The following is a 15,944-nucleotide window of genomic DNA, read 5'->3' on the forward strand; positions in this document are numbered from 1 at the left end:
TTGATTTATTACCTCGCACAAACCCTTGACATCAGTGACTATCAAAAAGTTGCGCTCATTCTGATTGGTTCCCACAAAAAAGTGGGAACCAATGAGAATGCGGTTCTATTCCTAACACCACGATGCGAGAGATTAAAATAAAAACATGTGTATTGATATCTACAGTTATGGCTATTTCAATCGTTTAAGCAATATTGTCTTAAACATAAAGGTTTCCAAACTTGATCTACTATAATCAATAAATGTAATTAGTGGTGTAAATATTACAATTGTTCGTGTTTATCAATACAGCAGTATGAGATCGCGTCATTTGTATCCATGTACACCATATCAAGATGCAGTGATTTCATTGGATGTTTTATTTATAGTGGATTGCATAATGGTCTAATGAGCCCAACTTTTATATAGGGACTGATGTCAAGAGTTAGTGTGAGGTAACGAATCAATAACCCTTGATTTGTGAAGATGTTAGTGCGAGGTAACGAAGCAATAACCCTTGACTTGTGAAGACGTTAGTGTGAGGTAACGAATTAATAACCCTTGACTTGTGAAGATGTTAGTGCGAGGTAACGAATCAATGACCTTTGACTTGTGAAGATGTTAGTGCGAGGTAACGAAGCAATAACCCTTGACTTGTGGAGATGTTAGTGTGAGGTAACGAATCAACGACCTTTGACTTGTGAAGATGACTGTTATGGTACTAAGATGAAATTGTAGCACAGTGGTTGTTTTAAATGACAAAAATTTACCAGGTGCCATGCCAGGATCAAATTCGGTATCTGATACGTACGTCTTCAGTCCAAGTCATAATTGATTTTAGCATTATGTAAACCTAACTTTTACCTGAATAAAAACCTAACAGTAATCAAATGAAAGGTATTCATATAATTTACAAAATGTGATGAGAAAGACATGATATGTAGTGCATCAAGATTCATTTCTGAAACATTTGATTCAGTAATGATTCAGCATAATTCTTTAATTACAATCTATGACAAATGAACCACTGATTTGGTAAGACAATATTTAGTATAATCATAATATAATCGTATAGAGCTTGGAACGTACTCTATCAAAATGACAGTTGAGTTACCCCATGAGTCAAAACTCTACTATTATATTGTAGAATATGTCAAATGCTACACTATTATAGAAATACTGACCTACTCACCCCAGACTAGCAGAAACTAGAAACTAGTTTCTTGAGTTAATCGTACTATTTTTTAAGAGAAGTCCCTTGTGCACTCTCTCGCAGATTGGTAATTCAACCAGTTACCAATGACAATGAGGCTAGTACTATAGTGAGAAGATTTCAACACCTACATGGGGTGTCAAGGTAGCGCTCTCGCTTCTCACCACTCCAACCCGAGTTCGATCCCTGTGATCGGCAGTGGTTGTATGTGAGAGGGTATGTCGGTCGCCCGCTCGGACACGTGGGTTTCCTCCGGGTACTCCGGTTTCTTTCCACATAAATGACCCTCTAGCGCAAACATCCGTGCATCAAAGGACCCCATTGGAAATAAGCTTTCGAGCTTTCATGGGTTATCCTTGGTATTTATGTATGTATGTTTGTATGTATGTATATACTGAGTAAATATTTATTTTAGTACTATAGTGAGAAGACTTCAACGCCTACATGAGGCTAGTACTATGGAGTACCACACTAATATACATAACATTGTCTAAGCATCATGACCTGCCCCTCCCTCCCTCCTCAACTGGATATATGTCTATCTGTTGTGTAAATTTACAATTTACACCAATGTCATTATTTCTACCAGGCCATGAATACATGTGGTTTCTTTCTAAAGTGCTCTCCTCTGCATTGGAATACAAAATTATACTCTACTGTATGAGATAAATACTATTGTTATTAACAAATAGTAGACAAGATGATTTCCCCTACTAAGACACATTGGGGTAAATAGGTGCAACCTGAAGATGCCAAAAACTCGGAAAATTCGCTCGCATATTAAGAACATAATATTCTATATAGAATTACACTTTTATAAAACCCCGATTCAAAATATATGTAATCTGTAAGATATTTCCGTTGTGATTTTGATACGTAAACAATGTCCTTATTTGGCATACATTTTAATGAGACTTGGTTGTAAACAAATAAAAAAAATTCGACTTTTATTGTTTCTGAATTTTCTTTAACATACTAGTACAACTGATAAATTACAGAACCTTCTTTAGCTTTTTTCTTCCTAGCCAGAGTCCCTCCTAGCTTATCAAGAAACGACTCCTCCTTCTTTTTCGGAGTCAGAGTGTTCGTGGGAGAGGTAGCCATTTCTCTCGATCAGTCTGTATTTCCGGTTTACCTCTAGGTGTTGCTAATTACCGTAATTACTGTAGAGGATTCCTTACAATTCTGTTTTACTAATATTGACGCGAAATGTTATTTTGATAGATTACAAGTATATATGAATCAGTCATAGATAACGTCTCTCTTTCAAATACAATAAATTAACGAAATGGAAAACTGTGATGATCAGAGATAATTCAGGTTGATATTTCAGAACTCTTTAGTGTGGAGAAAATCACAATGGGACGATAGCCAATCAGAATTGAGTAGACTTGATCCTGTGTCTGAATTTAAAAAGTTTTACTTTGCTACAGTTTGTCTCTATCAGACATTTACAATTGGAATATTTGGGATTCTATAAATAGTGTAGTACCAGTAAGGGAGAAAATACAGACCGGGATTTGAACCCGGGCCTCCTTAATTTCCGGGCAGGTGCTCTCCAACCGAGCTATCTGACCACCGGCTATCAAACCATTCTGACCACCACATCCCCCCCCCTCCTTAAATGTCTTCAAACCTTGCACACCAACCCAGGATCTTTATCCTCTGATAGGTATTTTCACTTGTTAGTTCCAGGGACTGTGATCGGCTTTTCACAAAAAAATCTAACGATTTTAAAAGATGAAATTTCTAAATGAGCAAAACTTACCTATAGGCCTATACACAGGAGAAAAACTGGAATTCTTACTCAGGGCATAGTTGCACTCAGTTGAGTAGAAGGCAGAGACAAAATTTTAATCATAGTCGTAAGATTTTTGTGTGTGGTGAAAATGGCCCGCCACTGGTCCGTCCACGGCACCAAATGTAACAGGAAAGGAGAAAATGAACGGGCAAGACCTGGATTCGAACCTGAGCCCACTGAATCTAATCATGTGCTCTATGCCACCAACCGAGTTACCTGGCCACTAGCGATCGAACCCGTCTGATCACCACAGTACTGTACGTAGTATACAAAGGAAAGAGGAGAAAATTTGTGACTGGACCGGAAATCGAACTCGGGACCCCTGCATTAATAGTCAGGTGCTCTAACCACTGAACTATCAAGGCCGATATCCACGGTCCTAATTACTACATTCCTTCCTTCTTAATTTGTCTTCGCCCTCGAAGACCCACACAACCCAGGTTCATTTCGCCCCTGGCAGGACAACCTGAAGTGTAAGGGTGGTCAACGGCACCAAATGTAGTATAGGAGAGAGGAGAAAATCTTTGGACGGACCGGAATCGAACCCGGGACACCTGTATTACTAGTCAGGTGCTCGATCTAACCACTGAGCTACCCTGGTCGATATCCACGGTCCGTATAACCCTAATTACTACAGTACAATTATCTTCCTTTATTAACCATCTGACCTATATAATTAAGACAATTTATATATATATATATATATATATATACATGTATATATATATATATATATATATATATATATATATATATATATATATATATATATATTTACATCTTTTGGTATGACTATGAGTCAGTGCTTCGTATACTATTTTAGTAAATGCATGCAGACCATGGTTTCATGTTTGAGAGTTGATATTTTTGACGTCGGGAAGTAAAAATACTAAGGAAACTTGAAAAATGATCAAATTTCTAAAACATGGATATTACGACATAGAATTTGAAATATGTTTATTTTCCGAGCATACTGCACTTTAACCTAATTAAATGTCCTGTATATGAAGACGTGTTCTTGAATTACAATTTGTATGCACATTTGTAATGAATTTCAGAATTGCCGATTTTATAACATACAATATTGTTATAGCTTCAGCATCAAAGATTAGTATGTATAACATATATATTATGGCATTATAACATGTTGTAACCGCTTCGATATTGCTCTGTTCAATTACAAAATGCTTATCAACATGATCTGAACCTATTTCATGACCGAATCTAAAATGATCAGTTGATGGTTTAAAATTATTCATTAGAATCATATTTACCATGGTCCGTGAATTGATAATGTTAAATTTCCCTTACCGTTGTCCGTGGACCGTGCTTTCTTCTTCAGCGTATTCATTTTTAGAATTCCATGGCTTGGAGAGGGCTCATCCTGTCAACTTCCTCCTTGTTTCCCCCGCCGATCATCAAACAATAGGTTCAACTTTCCTAATGTAGCTTATCGTTACGTTTCATGCATGTATTTTACACCGAACATTGAGGAAGTGAATGAATACATTATATAGCGAGTATTATGCATTGTTTGTAACCGTTAGAGTTATGTATTGTGACGCGGAACACTAATTACAAACTCCATTCTAAAAAGAAAAAAAAAAACAAAAAACGTTTTGCTCTAGAATTTCATTTTATGAAATTATCATCAAATTGAGCTAAATAAATTCCATGTGTGCATTGTAATCTTGACAAGGAAGAGCAATTTTCTGTACCAGCATACATATTGCTCTCTCTCTCTCTCTCTCTCTCTCTCTCAGGTACCAAATATGCTGCCTGAATATGACTATCTTTAGTTTGAACTGAATCATATATTAAAAAGGTCCCCAAGTCAAACTCTTGAAATTGACATAAATACCACTCACATTTGTCAGACCCTTGATTTCGACTTGAACAACATTTTCTAATGCCTGTGTCACATTACTAGCGGGTACCGGGCGAGGTATAGGTATCGGGGGGGGGGGGGACCTGTCAAGATCTAACACCGTAGGGACACATTTCCAAGTCTGCCGGGTGATTAGCTCTCCTCATAGGTGCGGGCGGGACAAGGAAGGCAGCCGTATGTTTACCGGGCGGGGAGCGTATGGAATGATGGTGTTGGTGGCCGCCCGATATCCGTAAGGTTATCGGTAGGTAACCGGGAGGGGTACGTCCGGTACCCATACGGACATCGTATGGACTAGGTACCCCCGTGCGGTCACCGCTCGGACACCTGAGGGGTATCGGATGAAGCCCGGACGATGTCCGTTCTGAGAACATCCGGGTATCGTTCGGTGACCTTTGCCTTTTCATGCGTGTTAAGTGCAATTAAGGCAATTGCAAACTGGTGTATATATACCTATCGTCATCGTCATCATCTCCAACATCATCATCGACGCTGTTGCCATCAACATCGACATGGCCAATCCTCCGAGGCATCTGAGACTGCCGTTCCTACTTCTACAACTCGCTGAAGCACGTGAGCGTTATCTTACGATGGGGTTGACATCGCCAGGATTTAACTCCGCGCTAAAAGCTGCCGGTGGGGTATACGGGCCCTGAATGGCGTGTTCTCACCGCATGGTCCCCGGCCGGACACTTTTCAGATTTTGGCATTCTCAGGCCGCTCAGAACCCGCTACCTAGTCGGATACCTAATCGCAGTGTAATGTGACACAGGTATTAATCCTTAAAGGAGCATTATCTGTAATTTTGTTAAAAAACATTGAATTCAATGAAAATAGTTCTCTATTATATATTTCAGTAATAACACCAGTATCTAATTATTGCAGACACTTTTACCCCCCCCCCCCCTTCTCCCCCAACAGGGACATAGATATGTGATTTTGGTGATGAAATAATCATTGTCTTGCAAGACAACACTTCTTCCTTATATATTTCTTTACACTAAAAGCGGCTATCTAGAGTAGTTTTATTAGGTTTCTCTTGTTTTTGTACAAAATAAACATTTTAATATATACATGCGATTGAGATATTTTGAGAGAAAATGGTTGCCATCACTTTCACAGCTAATGCCCCTTTCCATCGACTTAAATTGTTCACGTTTTCCTGACTTTAGACATCGTTTTGAATCCTATTGACATTTCCAGACTTTTAACACTGACTTGAATGTTGCTCACATTTTACAGAGACAGCTCCCTATGTTTGGCAACAACTTTGATACTTTTGGACGGCCCTGTATCTCAGTACATATATTATATATATTTAATATGCCAGTATCTGTTATTATAGGATTGTGCTACCCTGCCCCCAGGAGGATATGCTACCATGCCCCTGGTACTTTTGGAGCGTCAGGTGGTTCTAAACTAGACCAACCATCTTGTTCACTGCCAAGAAACTAGGTTTGGTTGGTAAGTCGGTTATGCTTTCTATGTTTATAAGGAGATTTGTTTTTCTTTTCTTTCTTACATTTGATTGATAAAGTATTGAATTAAAACATCTTCAATGAAACTCTTTAATGAAAGGACTATACAATAAATGGAATAACCTGTCACCCCTTTTGAATAGAACGCCCCAAGGGTATATATACTGGGATAAGGTTGAAGCTCAAGGTGTCAACAGGTAATAATTAAAGGCAGTAAAGGGATAATAAAGGAAGTTAGCAAGATAGGTGAATTAGTGGTTAACCAAAGACCACAGAATTGACATTGTTAGGGAAAATAGATGGTGCTGGGGATAGTTACACGAATAGAGCCGACCTGTCCTCACTACTGTTTCATTATTAGGCAAGGTCTTTATACTTATAATGCTCAGTGTAAATTCATTCTTTGATTTTATCCCGCGGGGATCCGGGTTAGAATAGGTCCTCAGTACCCTTGCTTTACTTAAACATGACTAAATGGGGCGGTCCTTCGGATGAGACAGCAAAAGCCGAGGCCCCGTGTCACAGCAGGTGTAGCATGATATTTTTCAACACCTGAATATAGACTGAACTCTATAATTATGGATGTTGCCAATCACAGGCTCTTTAAACCAGCACGGGTCATGGATGACATTCCTTCCAAATCATGCCGTCAGTTGTCAAATTTACAAACAAAGGAATAAATGCCGTCAACATAAGCAACATTCTTCGTCATGAAAGGGTTCAGTCGTGTATTCCAACTTATTTCAAGTTCAAGTCTACACCCTCTATTTCCTACAAATATACTTCTACTATTGCATCCAAACTTTTCAATTATAAACAAACTTTGCAGTGCCTAGATATAGACCATCTTATACGTAATCCACCAACGTGTTCTTGTTCTTCGTCTTCTTTCCACTATAGTCCAGATGGACATGTCATTACTGGTGATGTTGATATAGTTGAGAATGAGGTCCTCAAATCACTTATTCTAAAAGGTCCTAAATTGAGAACCTCGATCTTTCAATTGGAGACAGAACTTCATCTCTGTTATGAATTCTGTCGAAGACTGTGCCAGGCGATGGGCTAACAAGAGTACCGCAAACGGTACATAATACGCCCGTGAAATGCTTACATGGGGTGCTTTTCTTGTACTATAATTTGTATAACTTTGCTTCAGGTAGTATCAGCCATCATGAGGCTGTGACAAACTTTCATATGAACAAAGGGTCTTAGCTTAAAAATCGAGATTTCCTCAAAATGGACCAAGTTCAACAACCTGTAATTTTTTTCAAAAATGGAAGAAAATCAAAATCCTTCCCCAGATGCACATCTTCAATACCCATACAAACACTCCACAAAATAAGATGGTCCTCACTTGAAAACTGTGGGAGGAGTAGGGCAGACAAATTATGTACCATCCATGAATATTAATTTCCAAAAAAGACTAAGTTCAACAACCTGTAATTTTCTAAAAAATTGTAGGAAATCAAAATCCATCCCACATGCACATCTTCAATACCCATACAAATACTCCACAAAATAAGAAGGCTCTCACTTAAAAACTGTGGGAGGAGTAGGTACCCTCCGGCCTCCATATAATAATTATTTCCAAATAAAGGGGCAAAACTCCTGGAAAAAAGGTCAAAATGGATAAAAAAAATTGCAGTATGATCAAGAGTGACCCACAAAGAAACTACACAGCAAGTTTCAGCATGATATGTGAAAGGGAAATGAAATTATAAAGAGAAAACCCCGAACGGACGGACGTACAGACATCGCTGTACCATAATACGTCCCGTCTAAAGACGGGCGTATAAAGATAAAAAAGAACTTGATACATTGTCAGAATGGGTTAAAAGCATAAGAGGAATATTAAAATCCCGCATTAGACATATTAAAACAAAGGTACGTACCATCTACCCTTCTGTGTTTAGTAAACCAGAAGTGATAATTTTTTTAGATAGGTTACATGAGGAATAAGCTTTGGTTCCAGCTGACAAAGCTTGTAACAGGATTGTCTTTGTTTGTAAGGTTCATTATTACGACTGTATTTTAAACGAACTTGGCATTACTTCCACTTTTGGTAATCGTACTTATACTCCAACTGCCTTTTCAAAAGATGAAATTCTTCAAAACCATGCTTCAGTTTTAAACACATTTAATATCACAGCCAATGAGTCGAATGAATACGAGTTACCGTACCTATACTGGATTCCTAAACTACATAAAAACTCCTACAAACAAAGATAGATTGCTGGATCCAGAAAGTGCTCTACCAAGCGCCTATCTTTGCTCCTCACGAAAATATTAACAGCTGTGAAGGAGAAACTCTTCAAACTTAGTGTGCGACTACAGATGCCAGAAGTGGTGTTAATAAAATGTGAACTCTAAAAAATTCTAAAGAACTTTTAGTAAACTTGAAATCGCAGAACTTTTCCTAAATCAATAACATCAAAACCTGACTTTTCAACACTTTACCCGACCATTCCTCACGATAAATTAAAGACTAGACTTTTTGACATCATAGACAGTTGCATCTTTAACAAAAATGGAAAACGGAAATATTCATATCTGGTGATCAGTCATCCAAATTTTTTTTGTTAAACACCACTCTGCTGTGGCCTTCAATTCGACATTTAGATATATCGAACAATAATAACTTTCATTCATATGTCGATTCGATATATCCATGTGATCTCGAAATAGAAGACACCACAAAGTCTTCCACTTCTGCTTCATAGATATTTTATTGAAAGTAGATATTAATGGTAAACCAACAACTCAACTTTATGACAAACGGGATGATTTCAGCTTCTACATCGTCAACTTCCCATATTTATGTAGCAATATTCCATTATCACCTGCGTATGGTGTCTGTACCTCTCAACTGATTCGATATACAAGAGCTTGTTCTACGTGTGGTCAGTTTTTAAATCGAGACAGACTACTGACAAACAAGTTAATGGTGCAGGGGTTTCAACAGTCTCGTTTAAAGTCAGCATTTCGCAAATTCTATGGTCGTTCTAACTGATTGTTAGGACGTTCTTGGCACACTGATTTTGACTACAGATACGTCCGTTTACCTGATCAAGATAGAGAGCTCACGGCGGGTGTGGCCGGTCGACAGGGGATGCTTACTCCTCCTAGGCACCTGATCCCACCTCTGGTGTGTCCAGGGGTCCATGTTTGCCCAACTCTCTGAATTGTATTCCTTATAGAAGTTATGAAATTGATCACTGTTCGTTATCTTCGCCTTTCATTTTGCGGAAAGCTGGGTCATTTTAAAAGTAAGTGCAGACATTATTTGGCAACGAAGGGTAATCGGAAAGAGTCACATCTCAAGTGATGGTAATTGTGCACATTTGAGTTGTGGGACATCTGAAATTCTCAACAAGACAGGTGAGTTAGGAATGTTCGTCGAAATAAAAGTCGGAGGCTAGGTATTGGAATTCTTAGTTGACACAGGGGCAACGGTTACCCTGATGTCAAAGTTTGCAATTAGAATAAATAAGTCTCAACAAGCCACTGGAGCAGTTTCGGTCAGCCATTTTTATTGCAGATGGTCAACATTGAAGGTACATGGGATACAACTCTACAAGGGGGTACTATTTTCACAGAAAGTTGTTATTGCTGACCTAACTGTTGATGGCATTCTTGAATTATATTTGATGAGGACGAACGTTTGTAGACTGGACTTGTCGAAAGGAATTTTGACAATGGCAAAGGTGGAAAAACCAATTACACTGTACCTGCAAGTATAAGGGAAAGATAGGTTGCTTTAGAATCACTCTGTGGGAGAACGTATCCATACCACCAGTGAGTGGACTAATAGCATATGGCTATGTACAAGTCATAAACAATCAGAAAAATGTACATTTTACATAATTATTATCAACGCTGTTTTGATACAGTCATGTGAACAGTTTCATGGCTCTTACAGGGCACTAGTTGCACGTACTCTTGTTGGTAGAAACACCCAAAATAAAGTCCCGATACGATTGATACAACGAGGTTACACGTTTGGGTAAAGGCACGTTTATTGCCGAGATAAGCCCCATAGATGATGTTATGAACTTGAATGAAGATAACAAGCGTAATGGTAACCAGAGAGTTAGCATTGTAGAATTACCAGACCATTTGCAAGATTTGTTTGAGAGGTGCAGGGCATATCTTCCCCCTAAAAAGGGGAGGTTGGAAGCTACTTCTTCGTTATCATGCATCCTTTTCAATATCAGACAGAGATTTAGGAACGACATATATTATTCAACACAAAATTGACACGGAAAAACAGTAGGCCAATAAAGCAGGCATCCAGACGCATTCATGCGCACATGCAGAAGGAAGTTACCTTTGAGCGTTTTACAGAAACGATACTCAGAGGATTGAAATTCGAAACATGCTTGTTTTATCTTGACACCATTGTCTTTGGAAATACTATTGAGGAAATGATTGACAATCTTTCCGAAGTTTTTGATTGTCTTGAGACAATTGGCTTTTAATTAAAACCCCAAAAATGTGTTCTTTTTGCTTGACAAATTAAATTTTTGGGTCACATTGTGTCATTCGAATGTATTTCAACAATCCCAGATAAGACAAAGACAATAGAGCTTTGGGTGTACCTGATAACATAACGGAAGTAAGATCATTTCTTGGTGTCTGTAGTTACTACAGAAAATTTGTCAAATATTTTGTATCTATAGCAAAACCATTACATGACTTCACAGCAAAGGACAAAGCATTCAAATGGTCAGAGGAATGTCAAATTTCTTTTGACAAGCTCTATTTCAACAATTTCTTGCTCATCATGATTTCAGCAAAGCATTTATTACCGATACAGACGCAAGTGATAAAGCAATAGGCGCAGTTCTATCTCAAGTGATTGATGGAAAAGAGAGAGTGTGTGCTTATGCAAGTCGATGCTTATCGAAGTCTGAACGATGGTATTATGTAACAAGAAGGAGCTAGAAGGGAACTATTGGCAGTGACACATTTTGTCAAGTATTTCAAGCATTATTTGTACGTTAAACTGTTTCTTGTACGTACTGACCATAGTTCTCTTCGTTGGCTCATTCGTTTTAAAAACCCAGAAGGGCAGTTTGCACGATAGATTGATGTACTCTCTACATACAACTTGAAGATCGGACATCGACCATGTCGATTGCACGCAAATCCAGACGCTATGAGTAGACTGCCTTGAAGACATTGTGGGTATCATATGAATTGGGAAAAACAAACATTTGTCTGTCTGTCTGTAGTCAGATTGCAAAGGGCGAATCATGTCTGTCTGCACAGCAAGCATATGGTGACTTACAAAAGCTACGTTCATGGATAGAGGCTGGCTCCTGTCCTCCATCTAAAATAATTTCGTCTGAAAACCACTTTCTCAGTTAGACAGACTTTGTATCGGAGAATATCTTGTGTCTCGAAAGTGGGAAGAATAACAGATTAACAATATGTAGTCCCTTACTCGGAACGTCGTAATTTACTTCGACAATATTATGTTGAGAAAACATCAGGGCACTTTGGCATCAAGAAAACATTATCAAAAGTACACAGTCAATGTATTACTGGCCAGGTTTGCAACGCGATGTACGTCAGATTGTGAAGTTTGCTCCAAAATAAAGAGTGATACGAATGTTCACCAATGAAAATTGTACATACAGGTTATCCTTTAGAAAGGATGGCAGCATACATTTTGGACGAGTTGTAAATGACGAAAAGTGGTAACAAGTACATAATGGTGGTAGCTGACTTCTACACTAAATGGACAAAGTTTTGCAATGGCAAATATGGAAGCTCGTACCGTTGTGAAAATCATTGTGGAAGAGGTTATCTGTCGCTTGGGTGTACCGGCAACCATCCATTCAGACCAGGGTAGACAATTTGAGAATAAACTGTTTACGGAAATGTGTTCTTTGTTAGGCATTAAAAAGACACATACAACACCATACCCTCCACAATCTGATGGTATGGTGGAACGATTTAATCGTACACTCACCACGATGTTGAGCAATTTTGTAAACGACACCACACCATTCACAATCCGACAGTATGATGGAACGATTTAATGTGGAGCAGTTTTGAAAATGACAACCACTCAGAATGGGATGAGTACTTACTTTATGTCATGATGGCATACAGGAACTACTGGTTTTTCGCTAAACTCTTTTATGTTAGGAAGAGAGGTGTGCACACCTATGGATATTATGTATGAAATGCCTCCTCCAATTACGCATATATCACAGAATAAATGGGTCTGGCAGCTACAAGAGAGACTTGAGAATGAATATGATATTGTAAGAGTAAACACAAATCAAGATCATGGTCCGCCAGAAACATTTATCATGATAAAAAGTTAATCTGGAGCCAGTTTTGTGTCAATGATGAAGTGTATGTGTATTTTCAAAGAACAAAGTCCGGGCATTCGCCAAATTTGCAAGCTATTGTCCTGGCCATTTCAAAATCATCAAGAAATTGTCTGATGTTACATATATGGTCAATTGCGGTTTGCGAGGGTCAAATCAGGTCATACACGTATCAGTATAAGGCTAAAACGGTCTCGAAGATGGGTTTGTGAAAACAGGGGTTTCATTAATTTTAAAGGCTGGGGGTACCTCCTGAGAATCAGGAGGTATCCCCAGCCTGAGGGCGAGGGGTCTGGGGGCCGCGTAAGGCCCCCAGTGGGTCCAGGGCAACGCCCTGGTGGGGGGTCTAGGGGCGCGAAGCCCCCCAGAAGCTCCTGGGTTTTCAGCATTTGATACTGCTATTTCTTAACTGAATTTTGTGTTAAAAGGGCTTTTTTATCTGTAAAATTGAGGGTTAATATTGGTTGAAACATGATGTTAAACTGTTGTGACATGTTTATTACTTAATAAAAATGCAAATATTTTAAATAAATGATGTTGTAAATATTCAAAGTTGAATGGAGTGCAGTCTCTTTGACTGATTCATTTTCATATTGTTTTGGTTTTCTGTGGCTACAAGTATTTACACATGACATCATTTTGCTTAGTAGCAATCTCTCACCAGAGGGCGTTACGCTACGCTTCACAACACGTGGAAGCTTGCGTAGCGCGCCCTCTGGTGAGAGAATGCGGAAAAAGCTGTCGAAATGACGCGGACCTCGAAGAGAGCACCAAAACAAACTCGATCAACCGAACGCAACGAATAGAAAGTTTTCAAGCCAATTTTAAGGCTTTTATGAAGAAACTTACGATTAAAAATATTTTACAATTTTGTTTTTGCAAACGATTTTTTCTGCCGGTACTTAATGCAATTGTAGGCGGGTAAAAGTACCGGGTACCGGCTCTTAATGAAAGCACTGGAAAAGAACGAGGTTAATGTTGAGAACAACGATGATGAAGTTGTTGCAAGACAAATACATTTTTTTTCCACACACAAAGTTTATTCACATAATGACAGTCAGGGTTTTAGCATCATGTCCTTACAAACCCACCTGATTAGAGGGTACAGAGTATTTTATCTACCATTTACTCACACATCCACTCTAATAGGCACTCGTTCAAAGATAGGAAAAGAGGAAGAGGGTTAGAAAGGAATGAAATCACTCTGGCTTATCATATGTACAAGATAATGTTAATCTGATAGGTTGACAAAACTAAAGGTATCAAATGTATTTTAAGTGTAATATTATGACATTAATGATAACTTAAAGGACACAACCGCTAATGTATACAATTACATATATATTCTAAATGATCTAAAAACTATAAAGACAAGACAAATACCTAAAAGTGAAACAAATGTGTTGCTAAAATCTAATGATTATTGTACTGTGGACGATGAACACTCAGGGGATTGATAAAAAACCTTTCCCGTTCAGAACTTAATCGGACATAAATAATTCTACCACTGCAAAGGAAATGGAGGATGTATCAAGCAAAGTGGCCAGTGACTCGGGCTCTGAAAATTAAGATTGGTTATCCCAGGATCCAGGTGACGTTCTCAAACTGGATAAAGATGATGTGGATAAAGATGATAAGGATGACGATGCTGTGCAAGACACCGCCGGTTTTTTTTTTTTTTTTTTGAAGGACGCATATTTAGGAAGAAGATGTCTCCAATTCTACCAGGAAAGCGTTCCCTGTGTCTTATAGCAAAATCAAGTGTCTCGACAATCACACAAACTGGAACTGACATTGATAACTCACTTTTGAAATGTAAAGCTTTTTCATAAACATAATTTGCAAACAGAGTTTGTAAAGAAAACAATCAAAAAACTTCGAGAGGGTGAAATTGACAATAAAGATGTCATGACAGAAAGGTTTATGATTTTGTAAATATTTTTCTTAGTTTTTAGAACCTTCAAAAGCACTGACAGGTTGTGAGCATTTTGTTTCGTAGTTTATTGTTGTCAATAAAAAAACACAAAGAAGAATATCGATTTTCATTCGGGACGAATGTACCCGGAGGCGTGGGTAATGTAATCTTTTTTCTTTCTTACATTTGATTGATAAAGACAATAATGATAAGGTAATAAATCAATGCATGTTCAATGAAACTGATGATAATTTACGGGAGCCAATGGAGAGATATTGTAACCGACGCTAACGGCCTCAGAGAAGAGAGGGATATTTATCGTGCCACACCTGCTGTGACAAGGAGCCTCGGTTTTTGTGGTCTCATCCGAAGGACCGCCCCATTTATTTGCCTCTTACGACAAGCAAGGGTTTACTGAGGATCTATTCTAACCCGGATCCTCACGGGATACCAACATTTGACATACAAAACTTATTTATCAGTTTTCTATTATTCCATAATATTTTTATTATACCCTTCTACCCTAAACATGATCAGTAAACTTTCTAGACCACTAATTCTCTGTTTCTTGAGTTGGTTCACTTGTCTTTATCTTATCTAATAAGTTTGTTTATTGTTTATTTTAAAATTCATTTATCATTTATTACATTAAATTTTTTTTTTTATCTCCTTTTACCTTTTTATTTACTAGTGAACAGTTTAACGAGATAATGTTATCGGGTACGGGTGCGAGTTGACTTTTGCATTGATACTACTATAGATCTACACATAATTATTGGGGAAAAATCAATAAAGAATCATTGGTATGAAGAATTATTAATTTAGATAAGCAATGGATATAGTAAAAAGACACACGATTTACTGCCAATGATTATCTACCTTGTGAAAAGTCGATACCTGGTACTCTTCTACGGTGAACTGTGGGGAATATATTAGATTTCCAAAACTCACACGTCAAACCGAAACCGGGAAACTCCTGGACTGTGTAACTATAGCAATTCACGTGAGGCACATTTACCTGTGTATGAAAGATCAGTTGTCACATTATCTTCCGTAACATTGGTAGGTTATGTGTAAAATTATATGTCAGACACAGGAGCAGTCATGATGGATCATGTGCATTCTTTGAATCGGTGGCGGATCTACAGAGGCGCGGGGGTTGCACAACTCTCTATTGGTTGACTTTTTTTAAAAACAAAAACGTGGTCATTTGATTTTTTCCCCATCATTTTGGCCTCTTTATCCCCCTGCCCTTTTTAGGTGGAAAAGGTACAACTTAATTGGGTCACACCCCTGCTTTGAATTTTTTCTAAATTCGTCTCTGCT

At 38.2% G+C, this 15,944-nt stretch overlaps 1 protein-coding gene and 1 long non-coding RNA gene across 2 annotated transcripts in view; both read right to left on the bottom strand.

Annotated features, from left to right (window-relative positions):
* Positions 1 to 2,435, bottom strand: part of LOC125673292 (uncharacterized) — a 64,430-nt gene extending 61,995 nt beyond the window's left edge. The window contains exon 1 of the mRNA XM_048909823.2: positions 2,194 to 2,435. Within this exon, the coding sequence (XP_048765780.1) occupies positions 2,194 to 2,296 (103 nt within the window). The 5' untranslated portion in view covers positions 2,297 to 2,435. The remainder of the gene's footprint in view (positions 1 to 2,193) is intronic.
* A 7,452-nt stretch (positions 2,436 to 9,887) lies between these two features.
* Positions 9,888 to 15,780, bottom strand: LOC125675515 (uncharacterized). The gene is made up of 3 exons (XR_007370535.2): positions 15,498 to 15,780; positions 12,458 to 12,601; positions 9,888 to 10,087 (listed from the first exon to the last, which is right to left on the bottom strand). It is a non-coding gene; the product is annotated as an uncharacterized LOC125675515 (long non-coding RNA).
* Between the last annotated feature and the right edge of the window lie 164 nt (positions 15,781 to 15,944).

This window comes from Ostrea edulis, chromosome 3, assembly GCF_947568905.1.
Source record: "Ostrea edulis chromosome 3, xbOstEdul1.1, whole genome shotgun sequence".
Classification (NCBI taxonomy): Eukaryota; Metazoa; Mollusca; class Bivalvia; order Ostreida; family Ostreidae; genus Ostrea; species Ostrea edulis.